The sequence below is a fragment of the Molothrus aeneus genome, chromosome 18 (assembly GCF_037042795.1).
Source record: "Molothrus aeneus isolate 106 chromosome 18, BPBGC_Maene_1.0, whole genome shotgun sequence".
NCBI classification, from domain to species: domain Eukaryota; kingdom Metazoa; phylum Chordata; class Aves; order Passeriformes; family Icteridae; genus Molothrus; species Molothrus aeneus.
The window spans coordinates 10,503,011-10,530,369 of record NC_089663.1 but is presented as its reverse complement, the minus strand read 5'-3'; the positions used below and the strand labels follow the sequence as shown (position 1 = coordinate 10,530,369).

The 27,359-nt window shown below is 45.6% G+C and overlaps 1 protein-coding gene across 1 annotated transcript; it reads right to left on the bottom strand.

Annotated features, from left to right (window-relative positions):
• Positions 1-630: 630 nt before the first annotated feature.
• NAA25 (N-alpha-acetyltransferase 25, NatB auxiliary subunit) lies at positions 631-27,324 on the bottom strand. The gene is made up of 24 exons (XM_066562206.1): positions 27,258-27,324; positions 24,513-24,598; positions 23,396-23,534; positions 21,666-21,784; positions 19,973-20,047; positions 19,024-19,131; positions 18,549-18,627; positions 17,927-18,038; positions 17,015-17,104; positions 16,531-16,700; positions 15,701-15,813; positions 13,007-13,214; positions 12,433-12,519; positions 11,405-11,585; positions 10,771-10,870; positions 7,100-7,251; positions 6,477-6,602; positions 5,994-6,237; positions 5,690-5,813; positions 5,251-5,316; positions 4,728-4,825; positions 4,399-4,509; positions 3,849-3,995; positions 631-3,716 (listed from the first exon to the last, which is right to left on the bottom strand). The coding sequence occupies exons 1-24, from the start codon at positions 27,313-27,315 to the stop codon at positions 3,594-3,596; spliced, it is 2,916 nt and encodes a 971-aa protein (XP_066418303.1). The 5' UTR covers positions 27,316-27,324; the 3' UTR covers positions 631-3,593.
• Positions 27,325-27,359: the final 35 nt, after the last annotated feature.

Genomic DNA, 27,359 nt, shown 5'->3' with positions numbered 1-27,359 from the left:
CGCGACGGCCGCCGCCGGGGGCTCGGCTCGCCCCGCCCCGCTGCCCGGGGCCACCGGGGGAGCGGCAGCGCTCGGGGGCGGGCGGGGGCTCCGACAGCGTGCGGGGAGCGGGCAGCGCGCACGGGAGCTCCGCGCCCCCGGGACAGCAGCGCTGCTGGCGCCGGGGAAATAAGGACAAGAGAGCGGCTGAAGGCAGCGAAAAGGCAGCAGGGAGAGAAGCCGTGGGGTGGGTGTGCGTTTGGATCCAGGTGCGCACTGCCACAGCCCTCTCAAGCAGAGGTTTTTGTGCTGCCAGGGGAGATTTCATGCACTGCCAGACCGCACGTGGACACAATCTGTCCTTATCGTGGATAGACCGGATGAAAAGCACTGCAGAAAGACAGACTGACAGCTCATCAAGTAAAAGCACTGAGCCATCCACGCTCCCTCCCCCCAGCAGACATCATTCTGCACCTAATCCCCAGCTGGAAAACAATGAGCATTTTCCCTTTTTTTCCATCCTTCGTCTTTGCAGGATCTGCTTGTCCTGCACCAGCATAATCTGGCTTCACCACGGAGCTTACAAAGTGCAGACAAGCACTTTGATCACATCCAGACCATCCAGGCAGAAAAATGAGGCAGCAATACTGATTTGTAACGAAACTGACTTTTATATAAATTATAAACCCATCCAGTTTAAAGCAGTTCAGTTGCAGCTGTGTCACTTAAGTCCGTAGAAGGCTGAGGCGTACATATCTCCTACAGTCATAAATTAACAATAATCAAGGAAGAGAAAGTTCAGATAAGGCTGCAAATACAACAAAAAAAAATCCCTAAGTTTACTAGCCGTTAAAATAAAGTCATGATTATCAAGGATTGCAAAATATAAATGCAATTTTTGAACAGTTAAAAAGTACAAAAATGATGGACAACACAAACAAGCATTGTACAGTTTGTCCTGTGTGTAGACAAAGCAGAGTAGGAGATTTCCAACCTTTATCTACATCAGACACTGATTTTAAGCCAAGAGGAGTTGAGGAAATCTGTAAAAGGATCGTGGCTCATGATCCCAGTAGTATAAAAGCAGTAATTTTTCAGTCTGTAAACAGTAGTCTTGGTAGCTTCTTCTAGGTATGTTTTTCAATTCATCACCCAAAGAAAATCCGAAACCAACAAAAACAAATCCTAAGAGTGGAAAAAAGGGGAACAGCAGCAATGGGTTATAGCTTGAATTTCTTACCAGGTCCGTGTGGGACATATTCTGGAGGGGAAATGCTCTTTCATAAGAAATATATAATATATTTAACTGTACACAATTTATAGGGGGAGAGAAACTCTCCCTCAACCAAGCCCCCAGTCAGTGAGTACGGAGTCATTTTTGTACACTGTTTCCTCCTAGAGAAACTACAGCTTGGGAAGAGACAGCCTCTGCTTTTAGAAACCACTGAGGAGCCCCAAAGTTCTGTGTTTGCCAAGGTTGTCGTTCCCAGTGGCTGGAAGTGGCAGGAGAACAGCAGCTGGCACTGAGAAGAGTCAGAATTCCCTGTGCTGGAAGTGAGAGAGCCACGGCTCCATCCTGTCCCAGCCCCTGCCTCAGATGACACCAGTCCCCCCCCACAGTTTCAGTTCTGCTCTCAAGGGATGCAGGAAACCATTTTTTAACCCAGCTTCTGCTTTCAGGCACACAGGAGGATTTTAAATGCTTGGTTCTCTTAATCTTAAACTTCACTTACACTGTCACCATTGCTTATTGATACGACTGAGTTCAACCTGGTGTAGCAGCAGAGGAAGGAAACTCCAGCCTGGATCAGCCCTGGGACTGTCCCCTGTGTCACCTTTGCTGTGTTTGTGCAAAGGCCTCTGCAATCAGGGCAGGGGACAGGGACAGCAGCGGTGCCACTGTGCCCCTGACTGCAAGGGCAGTGCCTGTTTCTGGCTCAGGGCTGTTCTGAGCTGCCCCACGCCAGCACTGGGGTGGTTTTCACTCACCCCACACACCTGACAGCATCACCTTCACTCACCAGCCTTGCTTTCATTTAAGGAGCACACCCTCCTTTCAAAAGTGATATTTCTATACAACATGACAGTTCTGTTTCTTTTTTTTTTTTCTTTTCTTCCTTTTTTTTTTTCAGTAAAAGTATTACTATAAAACAAACTTAACACATTTTGGTATTCCTCCAGCCCAGAGCACTTACCAGACATTGTGATTTAACCATCAGGACATCCTTTACAATTTGACAACCTGCAGACATTCTTCTTTCCCTTTCAGGATGGGGCAAAGCCAAACTAAATCCAGCAAGAGCAGCTATGGGACGTTTTTTTTTTTTAATACAGGGGATTTATTAAAAAAATACTCTCATCAACATTCTAGCATTACTAACAAAACAGAGGAGATGACAAAGGCAGTCAAGCTCTCTTCAAACTTTAAATCTAGACTCAGATACCTGTGGCTCTAAACCAGGAGATGAGGAATCTGTTGGGTCTGACCTGTCCCTTGTATTGCAGGTACATGAACTTTTTTTTTTTTTTGCCTATCAATTTTAGGCTGCATTGCTCTTTGAACATGAAAAAAACCCAGCAGAAATACAGATTCTGTGGGAGCAGATGATATGGTCACACTTTCATGGGCCAGTGCTCGGATAATCAAAGTTCAACTGCAAAAAGCAAGCAGACAGGTACAAAAAGGATCTCAGCCTCAGACCACAGCGGAAGCAAAAGTTACCTCTGCCAACTTAAAACCAAAGCCAATAGGATTCCATTTCTATTAAAATATTGAAGTCTTAAAGTTTCAGTAATCTAAATACACTTTTTAAAAGTCATGACGTTGCTGTTTGACATTAAACTGACATGATACCAGTGCAGTGTCACACTTCACTGCAGCCATTATTTACAAGGTCTCTCTTTTTGTCTTTTTTTTTTTTTTTTTTTGCTGAAACACCCATTCCCATTCCCATTCCCATCTCTCTCTCTCTCTGAAGTTTGCTCCTCATCACATTTGCAGTTTTCCCGAGTTGTGCACAGACACCTCCTCCCTGGAGGATCCTGCCCCAGCTCCGGATGATTCCCAGCCCACCACGGAGGCCTCACCTCTCCCTGATGGACCAACACATGGAATTCTGGCAGCAGGACCAGGTGGTTTGCAGACCAAACAGGCAGCTCCAAGCCAGATCAGTTCATCAGAGGTGGCTGAACGTGGACATCTACAATTCCTGCATTTCTAAGGCAAGGACCATACAAAAGTTATGAACACTGTATGGTGATGAAAATATCCTTGGAGATAGATGCTTTACACTGGATTGCTATTGCTGCTTCTAAAGACCATCTCCAGTTGGTTCTAGAGATCAAAAGGGAAGAAAGTGACTTTTCTCCTGTTGCAATATGCTTATGAACATGTATAAAAAGTGGTCAAACCCCAGGAAGGGTCCCTGCTTCTTTTATGTACAATAATTTAAATCAGCTCAATACATCTGTAATACCTAAAAAAATTGTTTCATGATTTTAAGTCCTTCATGCATTATGAGGAAGTTCTGGATTTAAGTGATGGTAGAGTGGATGTTGCTTCTGTCTGGGACTCTGGTGTCACTCCCCTGTGGAGTCTGTCAGGGATGCATTGCTCAAATCTTTAGTTTTTTAATGGTATCAAGTCTCTTTTTCAGCAGCTCTCCAATTTCCTGAACTGAGTGATGGTAACTGCTCTGGACCTTCCCTTGCACAGTCTTTGTAAACTTTTTTTCTTCCTGCAAAGTGCAAAAGAGAAATCACTCACTTCACAGCCAATGTTTAAATCCCCCTTTTAAACCTTCTCCAACATCTCAAGCAGCAGAAGGAAATTCCTGAGGACCACAGTGTTTGCCCAGGGAATCTCTTACCTGTAAAAGCAGAGTGTCCTTGAGGGACAGCTCTTCAAGTTTTAGTGCAGTCAGAATGATTTCAAGCCCTTTGATATGATCTATTACATTGGAAGTTAATGTCTGGAGTTCAGTTACATAATCCAGGAAATGGGTAAATACAGGTGGCTACAAAAACAAACACAGGTCTTGAATTTATAAACACATATTAATGTCCATTTTATAACTCACTTTGTAATATACAATTCTCTTCTTCCCACCAGTGCTAAGCTATAATTTAGCTCTCCAGATAAACACTCCCTTCTGATGAGTTTACTGTGGTACATTCCAGGCAGGAAGGTCAATGACACTCTAAACTGTATTTCTCATTAAAAAACTGTCACATGGTGTCACAGATATGACATGTCACTGATTTTAAACAGCAAGAATTAGCCCCAAGTAACAACCATCACCCACATCAATATCCACAAGTTTATGAAAACCAGTTCATGTTATCTACCCTGATTTTTCCTTCAGAATAAATAAACTGTGATTAGGGGTGGGGGAAGAGAGAAAGAAACATGGTTTGTACCATTGCTACACTGCTTTCTTTTTTTTTCTTCTTCTTTTTTTGCAGGTTGGATTTAAAAGGTCGGAGGACGCTGTCACAGTAACTCGATACCCACAGGGCAATGGAGATCGTCTGGAAGAAAGGTAAAAATATGTTCTAAGTTCCTTTTAGAGGAGGCTTCTCAAGTCATTTTAGTGTTCCTGGTAAAACTCAGCATGATTAAAATATGCAACAAAATCCCTCATGAGTTCTCTTGGTTGTCTGAGATCAAACTTGCACTGTGTTTCAGTCCCAACATTTCTACCCCGCAGCACTCCCAAATTTCTAGTGTTCAAAGGAAAAAAAAATACCTCAACAAAGAAGACTAAGTTTTCTAACAGGTTTGGATGAGTTTTCAAGGTGCCATCTCTGACTTCAATCAAATCACCTTTACATTTATTGAACAAGTCTGAAAAGAAAAAAGAAAAATGGCTTACTGAAGGATGAAGGAGGTCACCTTAAACGTGCATTTTCTGTACACCAGGCATCTGAGTGCAGTGTGCAGAACTGTCAGAGCACTGACCACGGAGTCCTCCCCATCTCCTCTGAGTTCTGGCTCATCACCAACATTTCCATGCCCCTGATGAGCCCCCCTGGCCCAAGCACCAGGAGAAGCAGCTGCCCAGGCTGGCAGATAAATGCTCTGAAGGGCACAGCACGTTCTGAGCATGCAGCAGCTTCAGCACACAAGCCAAGGGCAATCCCAGCCTTGTTCTCAAGCTTTCACAGGGTCTGCAGATGCATCACCACAGCCCATCCCTGCAGACACTCCAGAGCCACCCTCAGACAGCCAGGAAGCTCTGCCTCAGTGTCTGCTCTTGAGTTACCATTTACCTGTCAGGCGTTCTACTAAAGACTTGAAACTACTCCCTATTCTTTCCTGGATTTCTGCTGAATCTTCTGAAAAAAAAGAAAAAAAAAAAGGAAATTAAAAGTGATAAGCTACAACTTCTCTTGTTTTCTGCTTCCAGCAACTCAAGAGGGCGTTTAAATGCAATTTAGTGTCAGTACTCAAAAGTAAATGCAACTGCTTTCAAAGAGGAGCCAGTATTACAGCACCATATACAGTAGAAAAATGAAGACTTACATAAAACATTAAAAGAAGGCACTGGCTCTCAGATAATTTAGTTTCAGACAGAAAATTAACACACAAGTAACAGTTTTGAGTCCATATCCTCCAACACCCAGCAGTTTTCAGACTCAACAGAGCCATGTGGCTCCCTCCCACCACCCACCACAGCAACGTGGTCAAACCCCTGCCCCAAACACTTACCTAAGCCATTGGTATCTAGTTCATAAATATCACTAACAAGATAAAACAAGCTAGTCTGGCACTGACAGCTGCCACTGCTGAAGAAGCCAGCCATTCGGGTAGGAGGAGGGCCAAGGACAGGATACTAGGCAAGAAGCAAAGAAAAAGATAAAGGTGTTGCAGCTTTTCCTCACCCCACCCAGTGCCTGGCACATCTCCCAGTCAGTCACACACACAAACCCAGGGGCAGTTCAATGCACTCTGCAGCCTGCACGATGCATTCACGGCCAACCTTTGGGGAGAGCTTTTGCCTTGCTGGTGGTACCTGGATTTTTTGTTCTAGAAACTTCTTCCCTGAATCCACCGCCGCTTCCAGCTGCTGCAGCAGGGCTCGGATGGTGTCGATCTTGGAGGAGACACCGTTCTCTGCAGTCTTTTCAGAGTTCTTTGGTTGGATGGTGTGACCGAGGGTCGGGAGTCCGCTCACCAGCCTCAACGTTAAAGAGCGGATTCGCAACCACAGCGTTTCCTCCTCCAGGGAGAGCTTCCGATGCTCCTCAGAAATGTCCCTAGGGAAAGGCACCAAAGCTTTCAGGCAAATGCTCCAGGCACAAAAGCCTACCCAAAGCTCCCCAGTTCTGTATGATGAGGAAGGAGTGGGCAGAAATTCAGAAAAATTAATACCTAACAGAGCAGCACTGCCAGATGTGGTGCATGGTGCTTAAGTCAGCCAGCCCAAGGAACACTGAAATCTGGGAATTGCCCTGGAAGGAATTTCTTTGCTATGTGTGAGGATATTCCTACTCACCTGTCTTTTGGATCCCAGCTAAACAAGACTGTCAGGTCTCTGTTGTCACGCAGATCTTTCCATGGAATGTCATCCTCCTCTGGGCTCAGACTCATGGACTTTATACTTTCTTCTAAACTGGTTGATCTGTAGGTAAGAACAAGCAGCACTAAATCAAACATCTGATCACTGCAAAGAGAAAGCAGCTCACTAACAGATCGTATTCTGTGCACTGCTCAGCTCTTCCCTCTGCCAGGAATGTGACACACACAGCACTGACAAGGATGTGAAGGGACAGCAAATCAGAATCACAGAGTCCCCAAAGCTGGAGAAGTGCTTTAAGATCACCAAGTCCAACCACCAATCTGGTCACTACTAAACCATGGCCTCAGTGCCCTCCCACGTGTTTTCTGAACACCTCCAGGCATGGTGACTCCACTGCTTCCCTGGGCAGCCCATTCCAACACCCGACAACCCTTCCCACAACAGAACTTTTTAAAACCTCCTCGGCGCAACCCGAGACCATTAAAATCAGAACGAAGCTTTAGGAGCAGAGCTGCAGCTCCGAGATTTCTGCAGGTGCAACTCCCCAGAGGCCCCTCTTGGCCCTTTCCCAGTTTTCCCATGGCAGGAGCTGTACTCACATATTTGCTTCAAGTAAGAGGTCCAGCAGCATCCGCTCGGTGCGAACCTGCGCGAAGTGAAGGGAGGAGTTCAGGCGGTTCCTGAAGGCGATGAACTCCGGGATCTTCTCGAACGCCCCGTACTTGTAGGCTTGGATGATGTACTCTGAGGTCTGCAACACAACACACACCAGCTCTCCTCAGTGACTTCCCAAATTAGCACCAACCAAAAAGGCCACTGCCAAGGAACTGCATTTCTCTGGGTTTTATCAGCCCAGAGGTGCAGGACCTGGCAGATCCTCAATCCCTGGGGAGGAGTTTTGCTTCTGCTTTCTCCAAGTCACCCAGGCAGTTTTGCTGCTTTGAACTGGGAATGCCCAGCTGCTCCATGGGCAGTGAGGTTTAACAACCAAACCAACACGAAACATCACGTTGTTGTCACGACAATGAGAAATTCTTCAAGGGGAAGAGATGCTTTTTTTCCCTTCCTTTTCCTTTCAGATACGTGATTCAAATAATTAAATCATAATTTCATTGTGAGAAATAATTCCAGGCAAAAGAAATATAGCCCGGATTTTCTGGAACTGACTTGGATGTGCATCACATATCACCGCAACATAGATTAAATAAAAATTACTCACACATTTTTTGTTTCTCTTTTTTATTAGAGTTTTAAATACAGTATCACACAGTGTGTACATGGCACAACACAAACACCAAAGAAAATTCTCAGGGTCCATGGGATATTTTGCTTTCTCTCTGATGAAATGCAGCAATACAAGGCACGCAGCCAATATTTCACTTCAGTCCAAGCAATCTCCAAAAAAAGAGATTTTTTATGATGAAGGAACTCCAGACAAGCAGTGTTTTAATGAAAATGTCTAACTGTAGACAAAGAGTGAACCATTTCTGCTCCCAGCCATGAGTGATAGCTGAGTTTTTACATCAGAATTACTCCACAACTGAGAAATTCTGGCAAATCAACTATTTTCTTCTGAACAAACTTATGAACTGCACTGAAGATGAAAAGCACCAAAAAAGGCTTCTGCTTAACTGAATTCTATATGGTCCTAACAGGCTCAACCTGTCTGGAAGGCTCTGAGAGACCAGAAGGCAACACACACAGATCCAAAATTCCTTTTTTTTCCCCCTCCAAACCAAGAAATGTCCTCTAGGGAGTTGTCTTTATTTTTTTTTTCCCCTTAAGTAATTTGGTTATTTGCACTGAATGAAAAAATACGCCAAATATTCAACAACATACTAACAACAGCCTTGCAGAGGTGACTGTCAGGGACTATGGGCTTTAATTCAACTGCATCCACGTGGGTTTTAAATCCCCCCAGGATACGTTGGAGTGGTTTGCCTGCAGTATCTGGAGAGATTAAAGATGGATGGACACAAGAAAATTAGAGAGATTACTGGTGATTCTGCATAGCTGAAGGAGGACTATATTGAGGAGGATAAAGTTATAAAGTTGTCTTTTTAGTTTTGGCCAAATATAGCAATGCTGCCTTCTCTGTCTCTCCTCCCTGTCCTTGGCATCCTCTCCCAGAGCAGGAATAGTGGCAGGATTGCAGAGCAGCCTACACGGCTGTTACTCATGGGATCACTCTGACACAGGATTCACGTCAGGCTGGGAAGTTCAGCAAGTCAGGAGAATGGATTTATCCAAAGCAAGGAGTCTGATTCAGGAGCTCTATTTTTATGCCAGACTTCATTTACATCCCACACTTCCTGCTCCAGGCAGAGTCCCACACACAGCTCTGTGCTGTGACATTCCAGCTAATCTCAGCATCAACCTAGGGAAGAGCAGGCAGCAGCAGCAATCTGTAAAAAAGGGAACTTTTAAAGGACAGGCACCTTTTAACACTGCAGATGTGATTGTGGGGCTTGAGTGGGAGCCAGAGCATAAAGGGGCAGCCCCAGCAGAACCACAGCAGAACAGAAACTGGGAGCAGATCCTGACCTTGTGACATGATTTATGGCAAGGAATCCTTCTTCATCCCCACTCTTGTCACACCATCATCCTCAGAGAACAGCAGCCTGAACTGAGCCTTCACCTCTTGCAATTCCTGGTTGCAAGAACAGCTTTTGAGGCATTTCCCATCCAAAGGATCTTAAGGAGACAAGCACTGCAAATGTCCAGAGCAGGAGAGATTTGGAGACCCCAGAGCAACATCAGCTCATGGTCCTTTGGCTGCAACACCATCTCCAAGGTATGATGTGAGTGATTCCAGAGTCCCATCCTCATGTTGCCACATGAGGAATTCTGTCCTCCTGCTGCACCACTGCTGGCCTCTTGAAATCCCAACATTTGAAGGTGTAGCAGCAAGGCAACACCTTTTTGGGATTTCTGGAACATGAGTTGTGTTTTCTTGCCAACAGCCACTGGAGACATCCAACTCTTCTCTGCCACATCCACTCCATCATTCATGCCAGAGAATAACCTGCTCCCAAGGGAACCACACCTCAATTACTTCAGATTGTTTTCCATGGAAAGATGATTTCTTGATGCATTACAACACTGTTCCCAAGCAGAGGAATCACATCCAGAAGTTTTTTCAGTTCACTTTTCCACCTGGCACCCAGCAGTCGTGGGTTTCATTCAGACAGTTGGTTCCAGGGATCTTTTTTTGATTAACATCCGCCAAATGACTTTTAAACAAGACTGAAAAGTTACACCTCAGTAAAAAAAAAAAAAGGTGTCTGGATCCAGGGCTTCCCTTCCATGAATCCAAAACTTATTAGCAAGTAGGAAAAAAATGAGCAAGTGAGGGATGCAGAGCAGAGTGAGCTCCCATCCCATTGAACAATCCATGTGCAACCCTCAGGAAAACAGAAAAACTGTGTCAGACACAGCTCACAGAACTGGGCACAGGGAAATGGCCATGGGCACCCTGTACACAGGAACACCTGGGCTGCCAACAGAGCAAGCTGCTGCTTCTGAGTGATTTCTGTGTGAGAACCTTTACTGCTCAGTACAGACAATTCCTGTGGTTTTATCTATTGCTGGGACAGTGGGGAGCAAATCGTGTGACTGCAGGGCCTCTGGAGCCAACTTAGCCAGCGGCTGACTGGCAGATTTAAAACTGGGCTGCACCTTTGTTTCTTAGGAAGTAAAAATAATCTTCACCTACCTCTCAACAGTGCCCACCCAGGGTGTGAAATACAAATGCACAGGATATATTCCCACTCAGAATGGGATACTCCCTTTAAAGTGAAGTGCACCCCTGGCCATGCACTGAAAACACACAGCTCCAGTGACTGTAGGATAAAGGATTCATCCTGTGCTATCCCCATGCTGACCCATCATCACTGGCTGCTGTCTTACTTTCCAAAATGCCAAATTTATGACACCAGCATTTATTTCCACAGGACATTCAATTATTGCATAAAATCACCAACATTAATTCAAAAGCAATCATACCTGTTTTATGAGGAGCATTAAAACTGGCTTTAACAGAAAGGAAGCTGAAGCCAAACATCGTGTAACAGCAACTCACAAATCCTTGTAGTAGGAAATGCAGGTTGAGACAACCTTTGCCACAAAGCTGCACCTACTACTGCTCTTTGTTGTGTTTTAAACCACTGCATTTGCACAAGCCTTGCACAGGGCTTCTCTAAAGCCCTAAAGCTTCTCAAAGACACTTTGCTGTGTGACAAGGTCATGGAGGGGATTTCTTTCAACTTACATCTTTCTGGTTGGAGTGGAAAAACCTGAGTGCAAAGTTGCAGGATTGGGAAGCAGCAGCGTAGTGGCCCAGGGAGCCGGCGTAGCGTGTCAGGAGATAACTGCAACAAACAGCACGAGGCAAACGTCAGCCACTGCCCTGGCAAGCAGCTGCACAGGAGACATCTGGACATTTAACAGCATTAACAGCAAGTTCAGGCTTTTAGTGGAATGAATTCTCAATTTTTTTCAGGCAGTATGTGAGGGCTTGGAGTTCTTTCTTCATGTTAAGGGTGTAAGAGCTGCTCAGTGAGAGACCCCCAATCACACCAGGGTGTGTTGGCTTTCACTGGTGCTCCCAAGCTGGAACACCAAGCTCTGACTGGCAGCCAGCCAGCCATTTCACCAATTTCCTTCAGATTAATTATTAATCTAAAATATCCAACACAGCTCAAAATCACAACGGGGGAAGATACCCTAGAGAAAGGGGGAGCATGCAGTGGACGTGCCTCCCAAAAACCCCAGAACACTTTTGCACAACAGCACCCAAAAATGTGACAATGTGCCGAATTCTGGGTGGCAGAGGGTGCTGCAGCTGCCAGGATGGGTTGATGAGGAGTGAGTGATTGTGATTATTCTCAGTATGTACCACCCACCCGATGGTGTCGTGCTGGATGTGCTTGGCGTCCAGGCTGGAGTAGAGCTCCGAGACGGGCTCGAAGGCGCCGAGCCTGCAGTAGATCCGGATGAGCAGCAGCTTAAACTGAGCATTGGAGGGACTGTGAGACAGCCCCTCCTCCAAGAGAGTCAGGCACTGCCACACAGCTGCCTCTTCACCTGGTGACAGACACAGCACGGGCAGGTGTGAGCAGGGACAGCGCTGGCACAATTCCCCGTGCCCGCGTTACAGCAGGCTCAGAGCGCTGCCAGGGATTGCAGGGTGCCCAAATAACAGCAGCTCCAGCACTCCAGCTGCTCCCTGAGGGAGTGCTGGGGGAAAAATCCCTCCCAGGGAATATCTAGCTCACATCTGCACAGAGCACACTGCAGGCAAAGTGACCTTTCCTGATGAATCCTGGGCTGTTTGGGAATTCCAGCTTGCACATTGCAAAAGAGGCAGGAATTCAAGAGCCCCCATCCACCTTCCTGCCAGAAACCTGACCATGGATTTATAGTCAGGTTAAAGACTAAATCTTCCTTGGGAAATACAAGGGTGTAACAGATAACAACATGGCAGGGCAGGAATATACACGTGGACACCCAGCACTGGACACTGTGGGATGAGAGACTTAACACAAAGAGCAGGGGTGGAGTACAGGCAAATTTAATTGAGGGAACAGGTCCCAGCAAGTCTAGAAACAAGGGATCCAAAAGACAAAGTATGTCAGGAAGAGAAAGAAATGCTCTCAAAACACTTCTGGTATCAGAAAGGAGTTGTCAGCAGAACTCGTGCCAAGGGAGAGAAAAAAGGAATTAATCAGAAAAATTAAATCTGTTTATAGAGATCAGTGAGATGCAGGGCAAACACCAGCTGATCAGAGGGACTACTGAAATACCTCATATTGAAAAAAATAAAACAACTCAGGAAGCTCCAGGCCTAACAAGCCATGCCAGGCACCCACTGGTCTCCCTGTCCCAGCCTCCCACAGAGATATTGGAGCAAGGCACAATTTTGGAAACATACCTTCCAGCCACAGATCAAGCAGCAGGTGAACTGCAAGCAGGCAGTAATAATCTGAAAACTGCAATTCAGTTTTCAAACAAGATTTCCCTAAAATGAGAAAAAAAAAAAAGTTACCCTTGAATTACTAAAACTAATTACTAATTGCTGCTAGCTGATCTCACAGTCAGGGTTACTGAGTGGCACCACGATCAGAGAGCACATTTTAATTTATAAAATCAGAATTGTCTTAAAATCCAAACAACTTCACACATCACTGAGTGGCCTTTGGGGCACTTCAAACATTGACATCTGCTGGAAGAACTGACTCCCACAGCTGCAAGATTTACAAATTAATAATTCCTGACCACAAATGTGTCCTACGCGCTTCAGTGAGAAAACCTGGCTTTGCTTAAAAGCACAGGCAATCCTGCAAAGTACAAACAGACCATCTGAACTACCCTGGAAAGCTTCATTTATCTTTAAGATACATGGCTGAAAAGAAAAAAAAATTAAAGGAACCACAATTCAGGGAAGGTGAAGAGTAGAGCCAGAAAGGAGAAAGCCGAGTTTTATCAGCGTTACAGATTTTCCTCACCAAACTCCAACCCGTGGCGGTATCTGAGCATCAGCTCCTGCACCACTGCCAGCTTCTGCTTCTTCTCCATGGCGTGGTAGATGCCCAGCAGCCTGGAGAGCTGCACCACACACAGGTGCTGCTGCAGGGCCTTGATGTCACCTGGCAGAGCCACCTCGTTCTCGGCCGCCGCCGCCAGCGGGATCACGTCCAGCAGCTGCCGGGTGAACTGCAAGAGAAACCCCGGTGTGGCACAGACAGGTTCTACGGAAAATCCTTTCCTCAGGACCTTTTCTCCTGAGAGGCCAAGAAGCCTCAGAAAGGAAATGTAAACAATGATTATCTGCTGCTGTGGAACGCAACAGGTGCATCTGTGATTGGTCTCGCGTGGTTGTTTTTAATTAATGGCCAATCACAGTCCAGCTGTCTTGGACTCTCTGGTCAGTCACAAGATTTTATCATCATTCCATTCCTTTCTATTGCTTGCTAGCCTTCTGATGAAATCCTTTCTTCTATTCTTTTAGTATAGTTTTAATATATAATTTTCTTTTAATATAATATATATCCTAAAATAATAAATCAGCCTTCTGAACCACGGAGTCAAGATTCTCATCTCTTCCCTTGTCCTGGGACCCCTGCAAACACCACCACACCGGTGGCAAAGGCTGCAGGGTTGCACCAAATGATGGGGAAGCAGCATTTCCTCCCTCCAATCAAACTAAAAAAAGGCAAGGTGGGAACATCCATGTTGATATCACACTGAATCCGTGGTTCAAGAACGGCCTTCAAGATTTTCTTTTGAGTTGCTTGAGGTTTTATTAAGTTTCATCAAAAAGATGGAGGGAACAAAAATCAAGAGGCAGGTTTCCAATTCATTGATACACCAGGGAGTTCAAGCACCTGTTAACTCTTGTGGTAGTAAGAGATGCAATTAAAATAATTAGTTACTGACAGGCTTCTCAGCACACTTCCAGGCAATGATGGTTTTGCACTGTTACATTTTCCCTCAGCTCTGAAGTAATGTGCAGTTCTCAGTGAGGTCATCAACTCTGATTAATGACTCCTTTTTGCAATTAAGCTGTAAGAAAAGCAGCTTCTCATTGTTTGATTTTAATGGGAGACAAAAGACTCCTCACAATACACAGGGCTGGGCAGCAGCTTCTTGCTCTGCTGAAAACCCAACATTGTCTGCAAACTGAAACCTGCGTTAAAGCCAATGAATTGGTTTTACTACACTTGGTATTGACATAGAAGAACTGCATCAAATGCAAGCCTGAGGCAAAAAGCTCAGGAGCAGCACCAGGCACAACACAAACCAATTCCACTTTTCCCAAAGAATTTGATGAATGCTGTGTTGACAGATCTCCTCAGTCTGAAACTCTGCCAAGCTGAGCAAGGTCAACCACACCACTGGCTCTACTGTCCAATTTACACCTCCAGGAAGTCAAGGCTGGTGTCCTGACCATTATTTCTGGACTATCTCACATGTCAGTGGCCCAGCAAGATCATGATCTCAGCTACTGAAGTGGAACTCTCTTGTCAAACCTCCTCAGCTCCTCGTGTCCTTGACCAAGCTAAAGTGCTGCAGACACTGCTTCAGGGACAACCAGAGCACCACCCAATACATCAGTTTGACACAATATACATTCCAGAATATATTCAGTAAAATCAGCAGCAGTTTTAAGGCCAGACAGAGAATTTTGAAGTCAGAGTCATTGTTTCACAAGCACTGTGACAAAACTGAAGTCTGAACTATTATTAAATATAATTCTTCCACTCCCGGTTTTGAATCTGCTCCCTGGAAAGTTGGGATGAAACCTGTTCAGTACCTCAGGGTTCCCTTACAATGGAATCACCATTTCCAGGACTAGGAGTTCAATATCCTCCTGGCCACATCTCTGGCCAGGGGGCTAAAACCACACCTTCAAACATAAAACATCAGCAACATCCACCCCTGCCAGAGCCACCGCTCCCATCAGCAGTGGGGCTGTGAGAAGAGCTTGCACCAGGAATCAAAAAATACTTCAATAAACCAAGAGAACTTTGCTACCTATGCTTTGTTTACCAACATTTTATCCCCAGGCTCTGGCTGATCCCGGATTCTCTGCCCTCCCCAGCGCTGATCCCTGGACACAATGGCTCAGACAAACACTGGGGTGAGTGACAGAATTCCCAGCTGCTGAAGTCACTCCAGGCTGCTCATGACTCTGCACAAATGGGCTTTTCAGAGAAACTCTTTTCCAGAGAGCTGTTTCAGAAAGAGATTCTGGAAAAAACTGCCATAGGTGCGTCCATGACCCCTGGAATGGGGTCACTGTGTCCCTTTGGCACTGCCAGAGCCAAGCAAAGCATCTGTGACATCCCTGCATGGGATCAGGGGGCAGCGTCTTCCCATTAAACACAAACTTTGAGCTCAAAGCACCCTGACACCTTGAAAAATGGCAATAAAAAAACCAAAGGAATACCAGATCTGAGACTCTGCAGGATCAAACTTAGCTTTAAACCTCCAGTAAAAATCCTCTGAGTGAAACTTCTCAAGTGTTCAGATGTTCATGATATTTTCTACAGCACAAAGAGCTCTCTGAATTTCAAGCAGAAAGTAAAAATTTGATGTTTCCAGTCTTTTAATATGATCCACAGGTATTTTAAGATAAAGGGATCAGAGTGCAAACAACCACTGCAGTTCCTGCCACCACTTCTTGATTATTTCCTTACCTTTGTGTACTGGCTGGGTGGGAGGAGATCCACAAACACTTTGAGATCAGTAAAACAGCAGGGCTTGTCCCCAAATTTTTTGAAGTACTGGAACATTAGTTCTTCTGGATCACCTAGATAAAAAGGCCAGGTCACCTTTTTAACACCCTCCAGTAGAAGTGAAATCTGTAAAATCACTACGAGAAATCTTTGTTCATGATCACAGAGTGATTTAGAAAGCAGAGAGCTGCACTAGTGCAGATTTTAACAGAGCCTCGACGTTTCTGGTAACCAAGGACACATTAAAAAAAGCCCAAGAGCTTCATTCAAGCTCCTTTAGCAGATAAGAGCTCAGCGACCCAGGCAGGCACACGCAGCCTCCACTTATCTCACTGTGGCTTCTTTTGGGATGGAAAAATAAAAGGAATTAGGAAATAGCACAGATGTTGCTCTAATCACATTCCCTTTCATTGATTCCCTAAATGCCATTTTGTGATGCAGGTTTTTAAAAGGCAAAACCTGGCTTTGTTGCCATAAAAACTTAAATCAAAACCCACCCAGAGATTCCAGCACTAACAGCAAGACTTTCCACTAAGAATACAGTGTCAGTGACTTGATGCTCCTAAATCCCTGAGGTCCTTTTGAAAACCTCCCTGCTGGCTTTTCCAAGCCCTGGAGTAATCTGAAAATACCTTCCTGTCTTCAAAGTCCATCTTCCAACGCTTTTAAAATTCTTTATATACACAACAACAGGTTATCTTTTCCTGGTGAAACCTGTCTTCAACTCAGTGATTTAGCAGCAAGTTTGTGCTCTGTGCAGAGCTGAACTCCTGCCCCAGGAGGGCTCTTACCCAGCTTGTACTCATCGTTGCAGCCCCGGTGTCGCAGGCGCCTGATCAGCTCCAGCTTGGCCAAGTAGGGTCCCCGCAGGGGCCGGGAGCTCTTGGACTCCTCTGAGATCCTCTCCTCGATGAAATTCACGGCCTGCTCGATGGAGCAGTGCACCTCCCCCTCCAGAGAGCTGCAACCACACAGACAAAAGGTTCTTGGGGAGGTCCTGCTGGTAACAAACGCTCAGCATGCTCCCAGACAGGGAAATGAGGGATTCCGCAACTCGGTCACCACAGGAAACACGAGCTGGAAGATGCACAAACTACTTCCATGAACTACTCCCAGCCTCCAGATAAAAGCAGGGAAAACACACCAAACAAAGCAGGGAAAACCCGCCATTTGGGCTCTGACATCAAGAAGTCACTCTAATATTGAATATATGAACCCAAACAATTTGCTGTAGCACAAAGGGAAAACAAATCCAGAGCAAAATTCTCAACTTACTGCTCTTCCTCTGCTGGAGGTGTCCAGGATTCATCAATGAGTTGAAACACTGAATCAAAGTAAGTTATATAAAACTGCCAATCATCTGAGCTGAAACAAAAATCAGGCACAGGGCAAAATTTAGGGAATTGCCAGAACAATTAACAGCTAAAGCTACATTTCTTGCCAAAGCTGAATTAAGGAATAACACATAATCATATTACAGAAAAAATTCAATTCTAATCATAAAATTGTTTCCCCTTGACAAGGTCTCACATCTTAGGAACACCATCATCCTGAATTTCTGGAAACATATTAAGCAAAACCATTTCAATTCAAAAGTGAGGCAAGCTATGAACTCTCCTCCTAAAATTCACATTCCAGTCAGAGCTCAGCAATATCCCCACAAAACGTGAAGGCAGAAGTTTCTGTTCTGCATTTAACTTATATCTAAGATGAAAGCACAGCTAAATCCAAAAGCAAACACCACATCTCTCCTGACAGTTCTGAGACAGATTTGATCACACTGGAATGTTCTGTCTCCTGATGCATCTGCTCCATGCATTAAATACATTTCGCACGATGAAGTCTGGCCAAATGGGAGAAATTTAAATGTAGAAAATTTAATGTAAATCATGGACAGGATGAGAACTGCCAAGTCAGAGTTAGACAATCAGCACAGAACTTAGAAATAAGGAGGTAAACAACCTTTTATTGCATTAATGTGTTGCTAAATTCTACTTATAAAAAGCAGCAACTCCAGCCCTGACGCTGACTCCCCTGCGACCTTCACCATGCCTGGAGTGCAATCTTTGGAAAAGCTTCCCAATATTCTCCAATTTTCACCACAAAAGCCACCAAACGAGGCCATTCCCAAACAAGCAGGGGATTTTGTTGCATGTCTTTTGCAGGAGTGCAGGAATCCTCTCTCACTTTTTGAGCAGCAGCCTCCTGGCCAGCGCGTTGCACTCGGGCCACCGGTGCAGCTTCTTGTACATGGCCATGCACTTGTTCTCCCGGCTCTGCAGCTCGCTCGTCAGCTTCTCTGCACCAAAACACAGGCAAAGCTCAGCTCAGCCCTGCTCAAACCTCCTTCTTCCAGCCCAGCACCAAACCACCAGGTCTAACACGGCAGCAGCCCTCAGAAAGATTTCCCATGGAAGCCTCCACAAGTGCACTTTAATCTTCAGGTAAACTCCTCTAAAATGCAGATATTGAAGACTTTTCAATTTTGAAGATGGCAGCTACGACCAAGAACACAATCCAAATTTACCACTGCAAAGCTCAGCCCTGAGTAGTGTTTAAATACCATAAACAAAGTAGGTAAAACCAGGCTGCACAAACACCTCCAGAGTTTACACTCAGGTTAAAATTGGTGCTAAGTCAGGCTTCCTAAAATTTGATTTTTGGAAGCAGTGGACAAGTTCTGAAGTAAAGGGGAACTGCTGTATTCTCCACACAGCTCTGATTTATGACAGAATAAATTACCTCCAAGTTTTCCCCTCACAACATCTAAAGCTTCCTTGTACTTCTGATTTATGACAGAATAAATTACCTCCAAGTTTTCCCCTCACAACATCTAAAGCTTCCTTGTACTTCTCCAAACGTTCCAGGATCATGTAGTACAGCTCCACCTTAAAAGAAAAATTAAGCTGCAATCAAATTTGCCAGGAAGAACACACCCAGGTGTGCCAAAAGAGAAAATAGGGGATACCAGGCCTGCAAAGCTATCTTTAGTATCCCAAAGGGTGCAAGACTCAAATTTAGGTCTTTTTTTCCATTCTTAGTCCTCAGGTTTTTCCTGGGGCCTCCCAGAGAGCAAAGCACTTCATCAGTCAAATCAAACACCAAAAACTGCCTCAGGCACAGGATTCTGAGGCTCTGTTAAGCCCCTACTTTTGGTTTTCCTTCTGTCCCCTACGTTCACATTTAATTCCAAAACATTTTTTATTATTTTAAACTTTTCCAAGGTAATCAAGTTCCCTTAACAGTGCATTCCTTGTCTCAACAAAGCTCAAACCAAGCCTTACTTCAGCCTCAGCTTCAATCTTGTCCTCTTTCACCATTTTTTCCACCATTCTTTCAGCAAGTGGCAAAAACATTGTCTTGGAGAGGTTTTCATCCTGTGCTGAGATAGACTAAGAAAGAGAGGGATTATTGTAACAGTTCAGCAGCTTTCTGCGACGTCCCACCCACTGCTCTTTTCCCTTTAAAAAGAGGGAAAAAAAAACCCAACCCAGGTGTTCCAATCCCCCCCAGCCACCTGTTTGGAGCTGCCATCTGTGGCCTGAGAGTGCAACTGCTCTGGCAAAAGGCAGCAATAGAATTGCTGCTGCACAGAAAAGCTCATTTTGGATCAGATCAACCAGAGCCCTGCGTGTCTGAGCACACAAACCTCGTGGTAAAAACACGGAGCCAGAACGTTTTTGTGTTTTACACAGCACAGGATTTTAGAGGATGTGATTAAAACCCTCCGAGCTTATTTTTGTTTGATTTTATGTCTGATTTTTAGTGGCCAAATGTGCTGTCTCAACCAGCAGCAGCACAGCTGATCTGTGCCTATTCCTGCAGACTTGCTGCTAATTCCAGAGCTCTCATTTATTCCCTCCAAGAGCTTTTATAACCTCGTTAAAGAGGAACAATTCTGACTGAGAAACTGCAGATAGCTGAGGATTTATTCATTATCTCAGCCAAAAGGACAGGTGGGTATTAGCGCAGATGAGAGAATAATTCAAGTTGTATGAAGGTGGTAAGGCAACAGTTAAATTGGTTTATAAAAACACCTCAGAGTTTATTTTGGACCAGAACAATAATGCTACTTAAGGAGGGCCCAGTCTTTCTCCCAGCATCACAAAGAAACAGCTCAAACCCACATTTTACCCAAAATCATCGTGTTTTCCCTCAGAACATTCCTGCACCAGCACTGCAGTCAGAAAAAAAAAAAAAAACCCCAAAAAACAAACCCAATACTGCACACACCTGCATGATCAGGCTCATCACAGACCAAAAATAATATGGATTTTTGGGAACAATCTTATAAAGTGCCATTCCAGCCTGAAAAACAGCAAACACAAGTTTCATCATCCCTGAAATAGATTCAATGCTCAGATCTCGTGATGGGCAGCGCTGATGGGAGGGGATTTGCACATGGAGGATTCTCCCCACCCGTGAGCTCTTCCCTCCCAACACACATCCCTGAGGAAACCAGAGGGTGGAAATGTGGAAATGTTTCCAGGGACTCTGTGGAGCTCTGGCAAGAGCAGCAGCGAGCACTGACTGCCCACACAGCTTGAACTGGAACTGGGAACTCCAGGAGGAAGCAGCTTTGCTCTTGGGGAATGAGGGGATTTCTCCAGTGCTGTGGGACACAGCAAAGCCAGGAACTGCCCTTCAGCTCTCACTTCACGCCCACTGACACCCCCAAATGTGGGGTCACCTCCACGTGCAAAGCAGGGGGAGCAGAGGTTGAGCAGAGAACTTGGCTGGATCAAAGCAGAGCCAAAGAATTCCTGATTTTCCCTAACGTTAACAGCTATTCCCACAATTCCCTCACTGTGCCTGTGTGTAACCAAGGACAAGACTTTTACCCCTACAGAATCTGTAATTAATTTCAAGAAACTGCACACAATATTCTACCTCCACAGCTGGACTTTTGTCCCAATTCCCTGACTGCAATTGGCATTTTCCAGGATTTTCAGCTGGAATACCCCAGAGGACTCTGGGGTTTATTTTCATTCCCTAATCAGACACCATCCACACACTCTTCACATCCCTAAATCCAACAGCAAAGGCCAACATCCCACCCTGACAATGTGATATTGATAATGATGATTTGATTCAATTGATATTGAAAGTAATTTAATGAGCTCCACGTTTTTATGTCACTTCAGACATACAAAAGGTCACATCAATGTTAATTATTGTTATCTGAGGCATTCACTCCACTCATGATGGTGATCTATCACACACACAAAAAAAAGGTTGGGTTGCACCATGAGGTTTCTCATTTCAGGTTCACCATCACTCCTTTTTAGCTATTTAAGCCAAACCTGTCCCAGCAGGAACAAGAGGGAGCTTAGCACTTATTTCTTGGCTCTCTGTGGGTTTTTTTTACACAGAAGAGTGAGCACAGAGGCCTTGAGAACCATCTTCCATTTACAGGCATTCTCCAGGCACCTAATTTGGTAGGGATGAAAACAAAACCAACCAGTGTGGCACTGTGCTGCCAACTGACAGGGGATATTTCAAGTGCTTTTTAGTTTTTCCTCACTGAATGCCATCAATACAAGTTGTATTTTAGATACTCAAAAAGAGCATGGGGAGGATTTATGTTCCTAAAGTTAACAGAGAACTGAGGCCAGAGTCAAATGTGAAAACATGGATCAGAAGTTCTGCTTAGATGTGCCTGTTCCAGAATTCCTTTATTTTGTACTGCAGCTACAAAACCACAGATCAGTAAAAGACACAGCCTTAAATTAACAAAACTTGTGTCTCAGACAACCCACCTCCAAAAACTGAGCTTCAAACCTCTCTATAAAAACCAACCAAGAGTTTAACTTCTGCATTTACCCAGCTCAGCTTTTTTGGAAGATTACTCATAACACATAAATGACAGTAAAAGACAACGAAAAATACACTTTAAACCATCCAGAACACACATTTTTGGTCATACCTGTTGCATTTTCTTGTATTCTCCAACCCTGGCATAGGCCATGAAGAGGTGGGAGTGATATTCTTCACTGTTGGGGACCTTCTTCACAGCTGCCTCATAAAGTTTAGTCACCAGCTCAGCTAAACCAAAATCAGATGCTAAAGTTAAGGCCAACTTAGGAATACTTTAAAGCACAGCTCCCTAAAGAGCAGCAGGGATTCTCTGAACAGCAACTAATTCCATTTATCAGCCCCAAAATGCTGCTCTGTCCCCTGGGCACTGCAAACATCAGGAAAGTGGTTAAAAAACTCTAAATAAACCTCAAAAGAGACTTAAATCAAAATAGAGTTCAACAGCAGCAACTGAACTGCTCAGGAGAATTTTAGGTCTACTTTTAAAGTAGGTTTTTCTCTATTTTTGTGGATTAAAATGAATGAAGGTTTCTCCTGCTGGCAGAATTGCTGCTCCATGTGAATCATGTATCAAAACAAACACTTTCAGAGCCTAAAAGCCAATTAATTATTCTTATCACAGGTTTACTCATATTAATCATATCCTGCTATTTTCCAATTGCCTGTATCAGAACTCCAAACAATTGTTTCACACTCAACTTTTTAATAGCAGGTCTACCATGACAAAATGCTTCTGATAGATGCAAAACTTTCTTACATTTTGTACAACATGCAAAACTTTCTTACACTTTCATCCTTCCATAGTCTTTTTTCTTACACAAACAACTGTAGCTCAGAGTAGAAACAGAAAAACAAATGAAATTTGTCTTTCACACAGTTTATACATCCCTGACACAAATATAAAAAGCATTTATTTACAATTTTCTTGCAGGACCAAAAGTGGAAGTGCCTCACACCCAGCAGTTCCTGAGTTACAGAGCTGAAAGTTACAAAGCTCAGCTTAGTGGAAGCTGTTAACAATCACAGAGAGGCTCTTGTCATTCACAGGGGTTTATGCTGAACTCAAAAATACACAAAAAATGTTGGTGCTACTCACCAAGTGATGCTTTAACTCCACAAACACACACACAAAAATCAACTGGGAGAGCACAAGCAATTCTCTTCTGCAGACTGAGGCAAACACCCTTTCATGAAGCTGTTTCACCCCTTGATCATTTCTCCAGCAGTTCAACAATAAATTTGGTGCTACCACCCACCAAACTCCTCAATGAACATTGGTACCACCACATCCCCAAGAAGCTGCCAGAAACAACAACTGTTCAAGCTGCAGAAAGGCAGGACAGGAGGGCTGGCATCTTTCAGAAGAGCACAGGAAACTTTCCTCCATCCCTCCAACGCTGACGATTCGGTACTTTGAAAATACAAATCACTGTGAGGAACCTGACAAAGCTGATGTGGCCAAACTGGGAGGTCAGGATTTCCCTCCTGTTTTTCACCACTTTCCTGAGGCCTTTCATCACACCCTGTAGGATTTGCAATCTCTGTCACCCTACTGATAACAAATTCCTGTAGTTTCACTAACAGAAGTGAACTCCCAGGCTGCTGGATCATTATCTTGGGACCTGCCACACAATTGTGTTCATAAGAAGTTCAAATGAGGATTTTTTTTTTGCTCTATGAAGATTACTCCAGCCTTACAGGCATAACTTCAATTCTGAGCCTCTTAACAATCTCTCAATACACAAATCCTGAATTTTACACGTTTCCCACCAAACTGTGGGGGGCACAAACCCTGTGGAAGAACACAAAGAGAGATTTCTGGGAGAGGAACAAACTCACGTCTGTGCATTTCCCGGTACAGAATGGTCAGTGCTTGCAAGGAATTGTCATCTGTGGGCTCAAGTGCTGCTACTTCTTGTGCCAGGGCATAGGCTTCATCCTGCTTGCCAGTCCTCTGCAAGCCAATGGCCTTCAGCACCTGTGGGCACAACACAGGCAGCTCTCACAGACACAGTTTGCACCTGGAAACCCTCTCACTCCTGCTGGGAGCAGCCCAATCACCTCATTCCCTCTGCACAGCTCCAGGATTGATCAAGTTTTGGCTGGAGAGGAAAACCCCCAAATGCAACAGCATCAAAGAGGGGATCTGACTTCTTGATAAATGTTGAGGCTGCCCCGAGGCATCAGCACATGGGTTTCCCTACCTGGAGGCTGCAAACTGGCAATTCTCCTTAGTTTTCTCTCTAACTGGCCAGAGAGAAGTGACATAAATGAGATTCAGGTCAATGACACTCCCTGCAGCTTGGGAAGCTTTCAAAATGTAGAAGTGGGGTGAAGTGCAGAGAGGGAAACCCCCAGGGAAATGAGAAAAGCAGAAAGAGAGTAACACATTCAGAAAAGGGAGGAACAGAACCCTTTCCCTCAATAGGGAAGGTGGTGAACAAGCAAAAGAGCAAATGCCTCCAAAATCCTGGAATCCTGGAGTGCTTTGGGTTGGAAGGGACCTTAAAATCAACCAGCTCCACACCCTGCCATGGGCAGGGACACTTCCACGGAGCAAGATGCTCCAAACTGGCCCTGAACAATTCCAGGAGCACCCAGAGCTCCTCTGGGACACCTGCTCACCCTGGGATGTTTTCCTCAGCCATTCCCTCCCAAGGACATGCTCTGATCCAAACTCCTGCAGATGGGTGTCCCAACCCCAGGGCTCCAAGAGGCATTTTTAAAAGCCCAGCCCACCTGCCAAGGTCACTTGGAGCGGTGCTGACAATCAGCCCAGGTGGAACCAAACCTCCAGTCCCTATCAGGTCATTTTCAGACAAACAAGATGCAGGTGGGCGGGAACAGAGACATTCCAGAGGGCTCAGAAACCACTGTGGAAGCTCCCAGGGAAAGGGACAGTGGCACACCCTGAGATTCAGGCAGAATGAGCTCAGTGCCCCCCAGTCCCACTCACCTTGGCACAGTGAAGGTCCTTGTGCTTTTTGAGCAGTTTATCTGCTTGCTGGATTGCCATTTTATTATTGCCATTATCGAGATAATCTGCAGAGGAAGAGCACACACAAAATCACACCAGAACACCAATGCCATTCTGGAAAGCCACCTCCAACTTTACCATGGAGCATCTGCTGTCACACCAGCAGCAAAAACCACGTTTTCCCTGTGCAGCTCCTCCTAAGCCAAACATTCAGGAAACTGTCGTTTCAGGGATGAAGGATTCATCTCGTTGTACTGGTTTTAGTCACTCGAACAAACAAGCTTTTGTAATTACTCTACACAGATCATTACAGCAACAAAAGAGAGCCATAATAGAGAGGATTCTGCAGAAACCGCTCTTTGCTGGCAGTGCAGCTCCAGTGCTTCAGCAGGAAAAGTAGAAATTAATTTGGTGTGTCTTTGGGAGACCTTCAATGACTTTTAACAGGCAGGAGGTTAGAAACCAATCACACACACACCAGCAAAGTGGGAAACACTTGTCCACAGCATCCAGACCTCAGGCTGAGCAAACCTGTCCCCCTGGAGTGCCACCACCCTTCCCCCAGACTGGTTCTGAAGGCACAACTGTGGAGCATCAATATTTCCTAGGGGGATATCCCAGTATCTCCAGACCATTTTCTCCTTTTCTAGCTCAGAATTACAATTTTCAGATTATTACAAAATTACAAAGAAGCAGTTTTAGGCCAAGACATGACCCCTATGGGCTCCCCTTCCTTCAAAAATCCCCCCTCCCTCAGCAAACCCAGCTTTGGAAGGGGCTGCTCACACTGCTCTGGCCTCTCTCCTGCCAGATAACTTCAATTACACCACACACCTTTTTTCCTCATCAAACCTCTCATTCTCATCATAAACCAGAACTCTCTTACTGAGGGGTGATCCTTGGCAATCCTCAGCACAAATTGTGCATCTATTCTCATTTACAGATTTCTGTTAAACAGTTCCCACATTTGCTCCTGTGGCCAGGTGGATGCTGTATAATTAAAGCAGAGTTAATTGGGCTCCTGAGCCCAGCCACAGCAAACCTCTCACGAGGCAGCCCTTCCACACTCACCAAAATAAACACTGTGGCATGAAATCCAGTTTGAAGCCACCAATTATTCAACTTAGGAAAATCTCTGGGTCACCTCTGACATGAAAACTTTGGGGATTTCTCAGAGAAGAGGTTTCAAAGGTGTGGAACAGCACATCAGAGGCTTCTTGCTTTAAGGCTCTGTCACCCAGTTTAGTGACACACAAATTATCCCCCAGGCTGAGCTGCCTGACTGGGATTAACAGCTGTGCCAAGAACATCTCAGCTTTGGGTGTTCCAAAGTAAATCAAATAACCCTCAAACCTCCCTAAAACGCAGCAGAACGAAGGGACTGCATTTTCCTAACCAGTCAGGATGTTGGAAGTCAAAGCAGCTCCCAAAGGAAATGAAGCTAAATAAAACTAAACTTCAGCCTATGCTAGCTCATAGGTGGGCATGTTCAAAGGCTGGAAATGAAACACCTGAACCTTCAGGTGAAGGGAGAACAAGTCAAGATCAAAGATAACCAGAGCTGTCGAGGAATCCTGGGGAAGCAGGACACAAACCCAGAGCAGCCCTTGGAGCTCACAGGGCACCTCCCCAGCTGCTGAGGTGGGGAACTTGTGTGTGCTCATCACACGCTTTAATTCGGCTTCTGCAGCACCACAGCCCGAGATCAAACCGTGCACTGCAGAGAATCCTTTCCAGAACGAGCAGAAAGGAATTCCAAAGCTCTCTCCAAAATGAACAAAGCGAGATGCTCAACATCGTCTGCCTCCGTGTCGGCTGAATTTACCCAGATTTTTCTGTTAGTACCATTTCTCACACAGGTTATGACAAAAATAACTGCACATCAATGAAACTGCCAATCACAGCACGGATAGAAAACTAAGGAAAAAAAAAAAAACAACCTTAAAATCGTTACATAAAGACAAACTGCACCGAACTTGAACACTTCTGATCGAACAAAACCATCTTCCTCCCTCTCCCTGGAGCCCATCACGGACTCAGCCTGTACTGCACCATCCCTCTGCCCCAGCAAAGCACATCCCAAAGCACGCCCAGCCCAAACCAGGGCAGCTCTCCGCGTCTCTAGGGAGAGGTTTTCATCCCTGCTGGAAAAAGTTAAGAACGTTCTCCTTAATCTCTACCAAATCTTCAGTTTTAGGGACGAAACGATACCGTAGCCCGGGGAAGTGTTTTCCTTTTATTTCTCCATATTTGCATAGAGCCAAGCTTTGCCTACAACCTCCGAAGCAACCCCAAGAGCGCAGAACACCCTCGGAAATATCCGGGGACACAACAACACCGGACAACTCCCAACGACACCGTCCCCTTCCACTCCTCTCCTGCCTCCCAATCCATTCCCCCAACAGCGTCACCGCTCCGTGCCACAACATCCAACACAACTCCGGGGCATCCGCGGCTGCTCCTCCGGGGATTAAATCCATTCCCGGCTCCTCCGCGGCAGCGCAAAAAGCTCCGGCCGGGGTCACCTCGGCTGCGAGCGCCGCCGGCTCCGCTCCCCCCGGGCCGAGGGGGCACCCCCGGGGCGCCGCCGGACCCCGGCCCGGCCGGGCGGGCGCCGCAGCCGCGCAGCCCCCGCGGGGCCGGGAGCGTGGGAGGGCCACGGGGGGCTCGGCGGGGCGGCGGCGGCGGCGGCGGGGCCGCGGCGGGGGCGCGGCGGGTCCGTACCGTAGATGGGCCGCAGGCGGCGGTCGTTGGGGTCCTGCACATGGCCCCGCGCCGCCATGATGAGAGCGCAGAACGCAGCGCGCAGCCGCGGCCGGGGGCGGG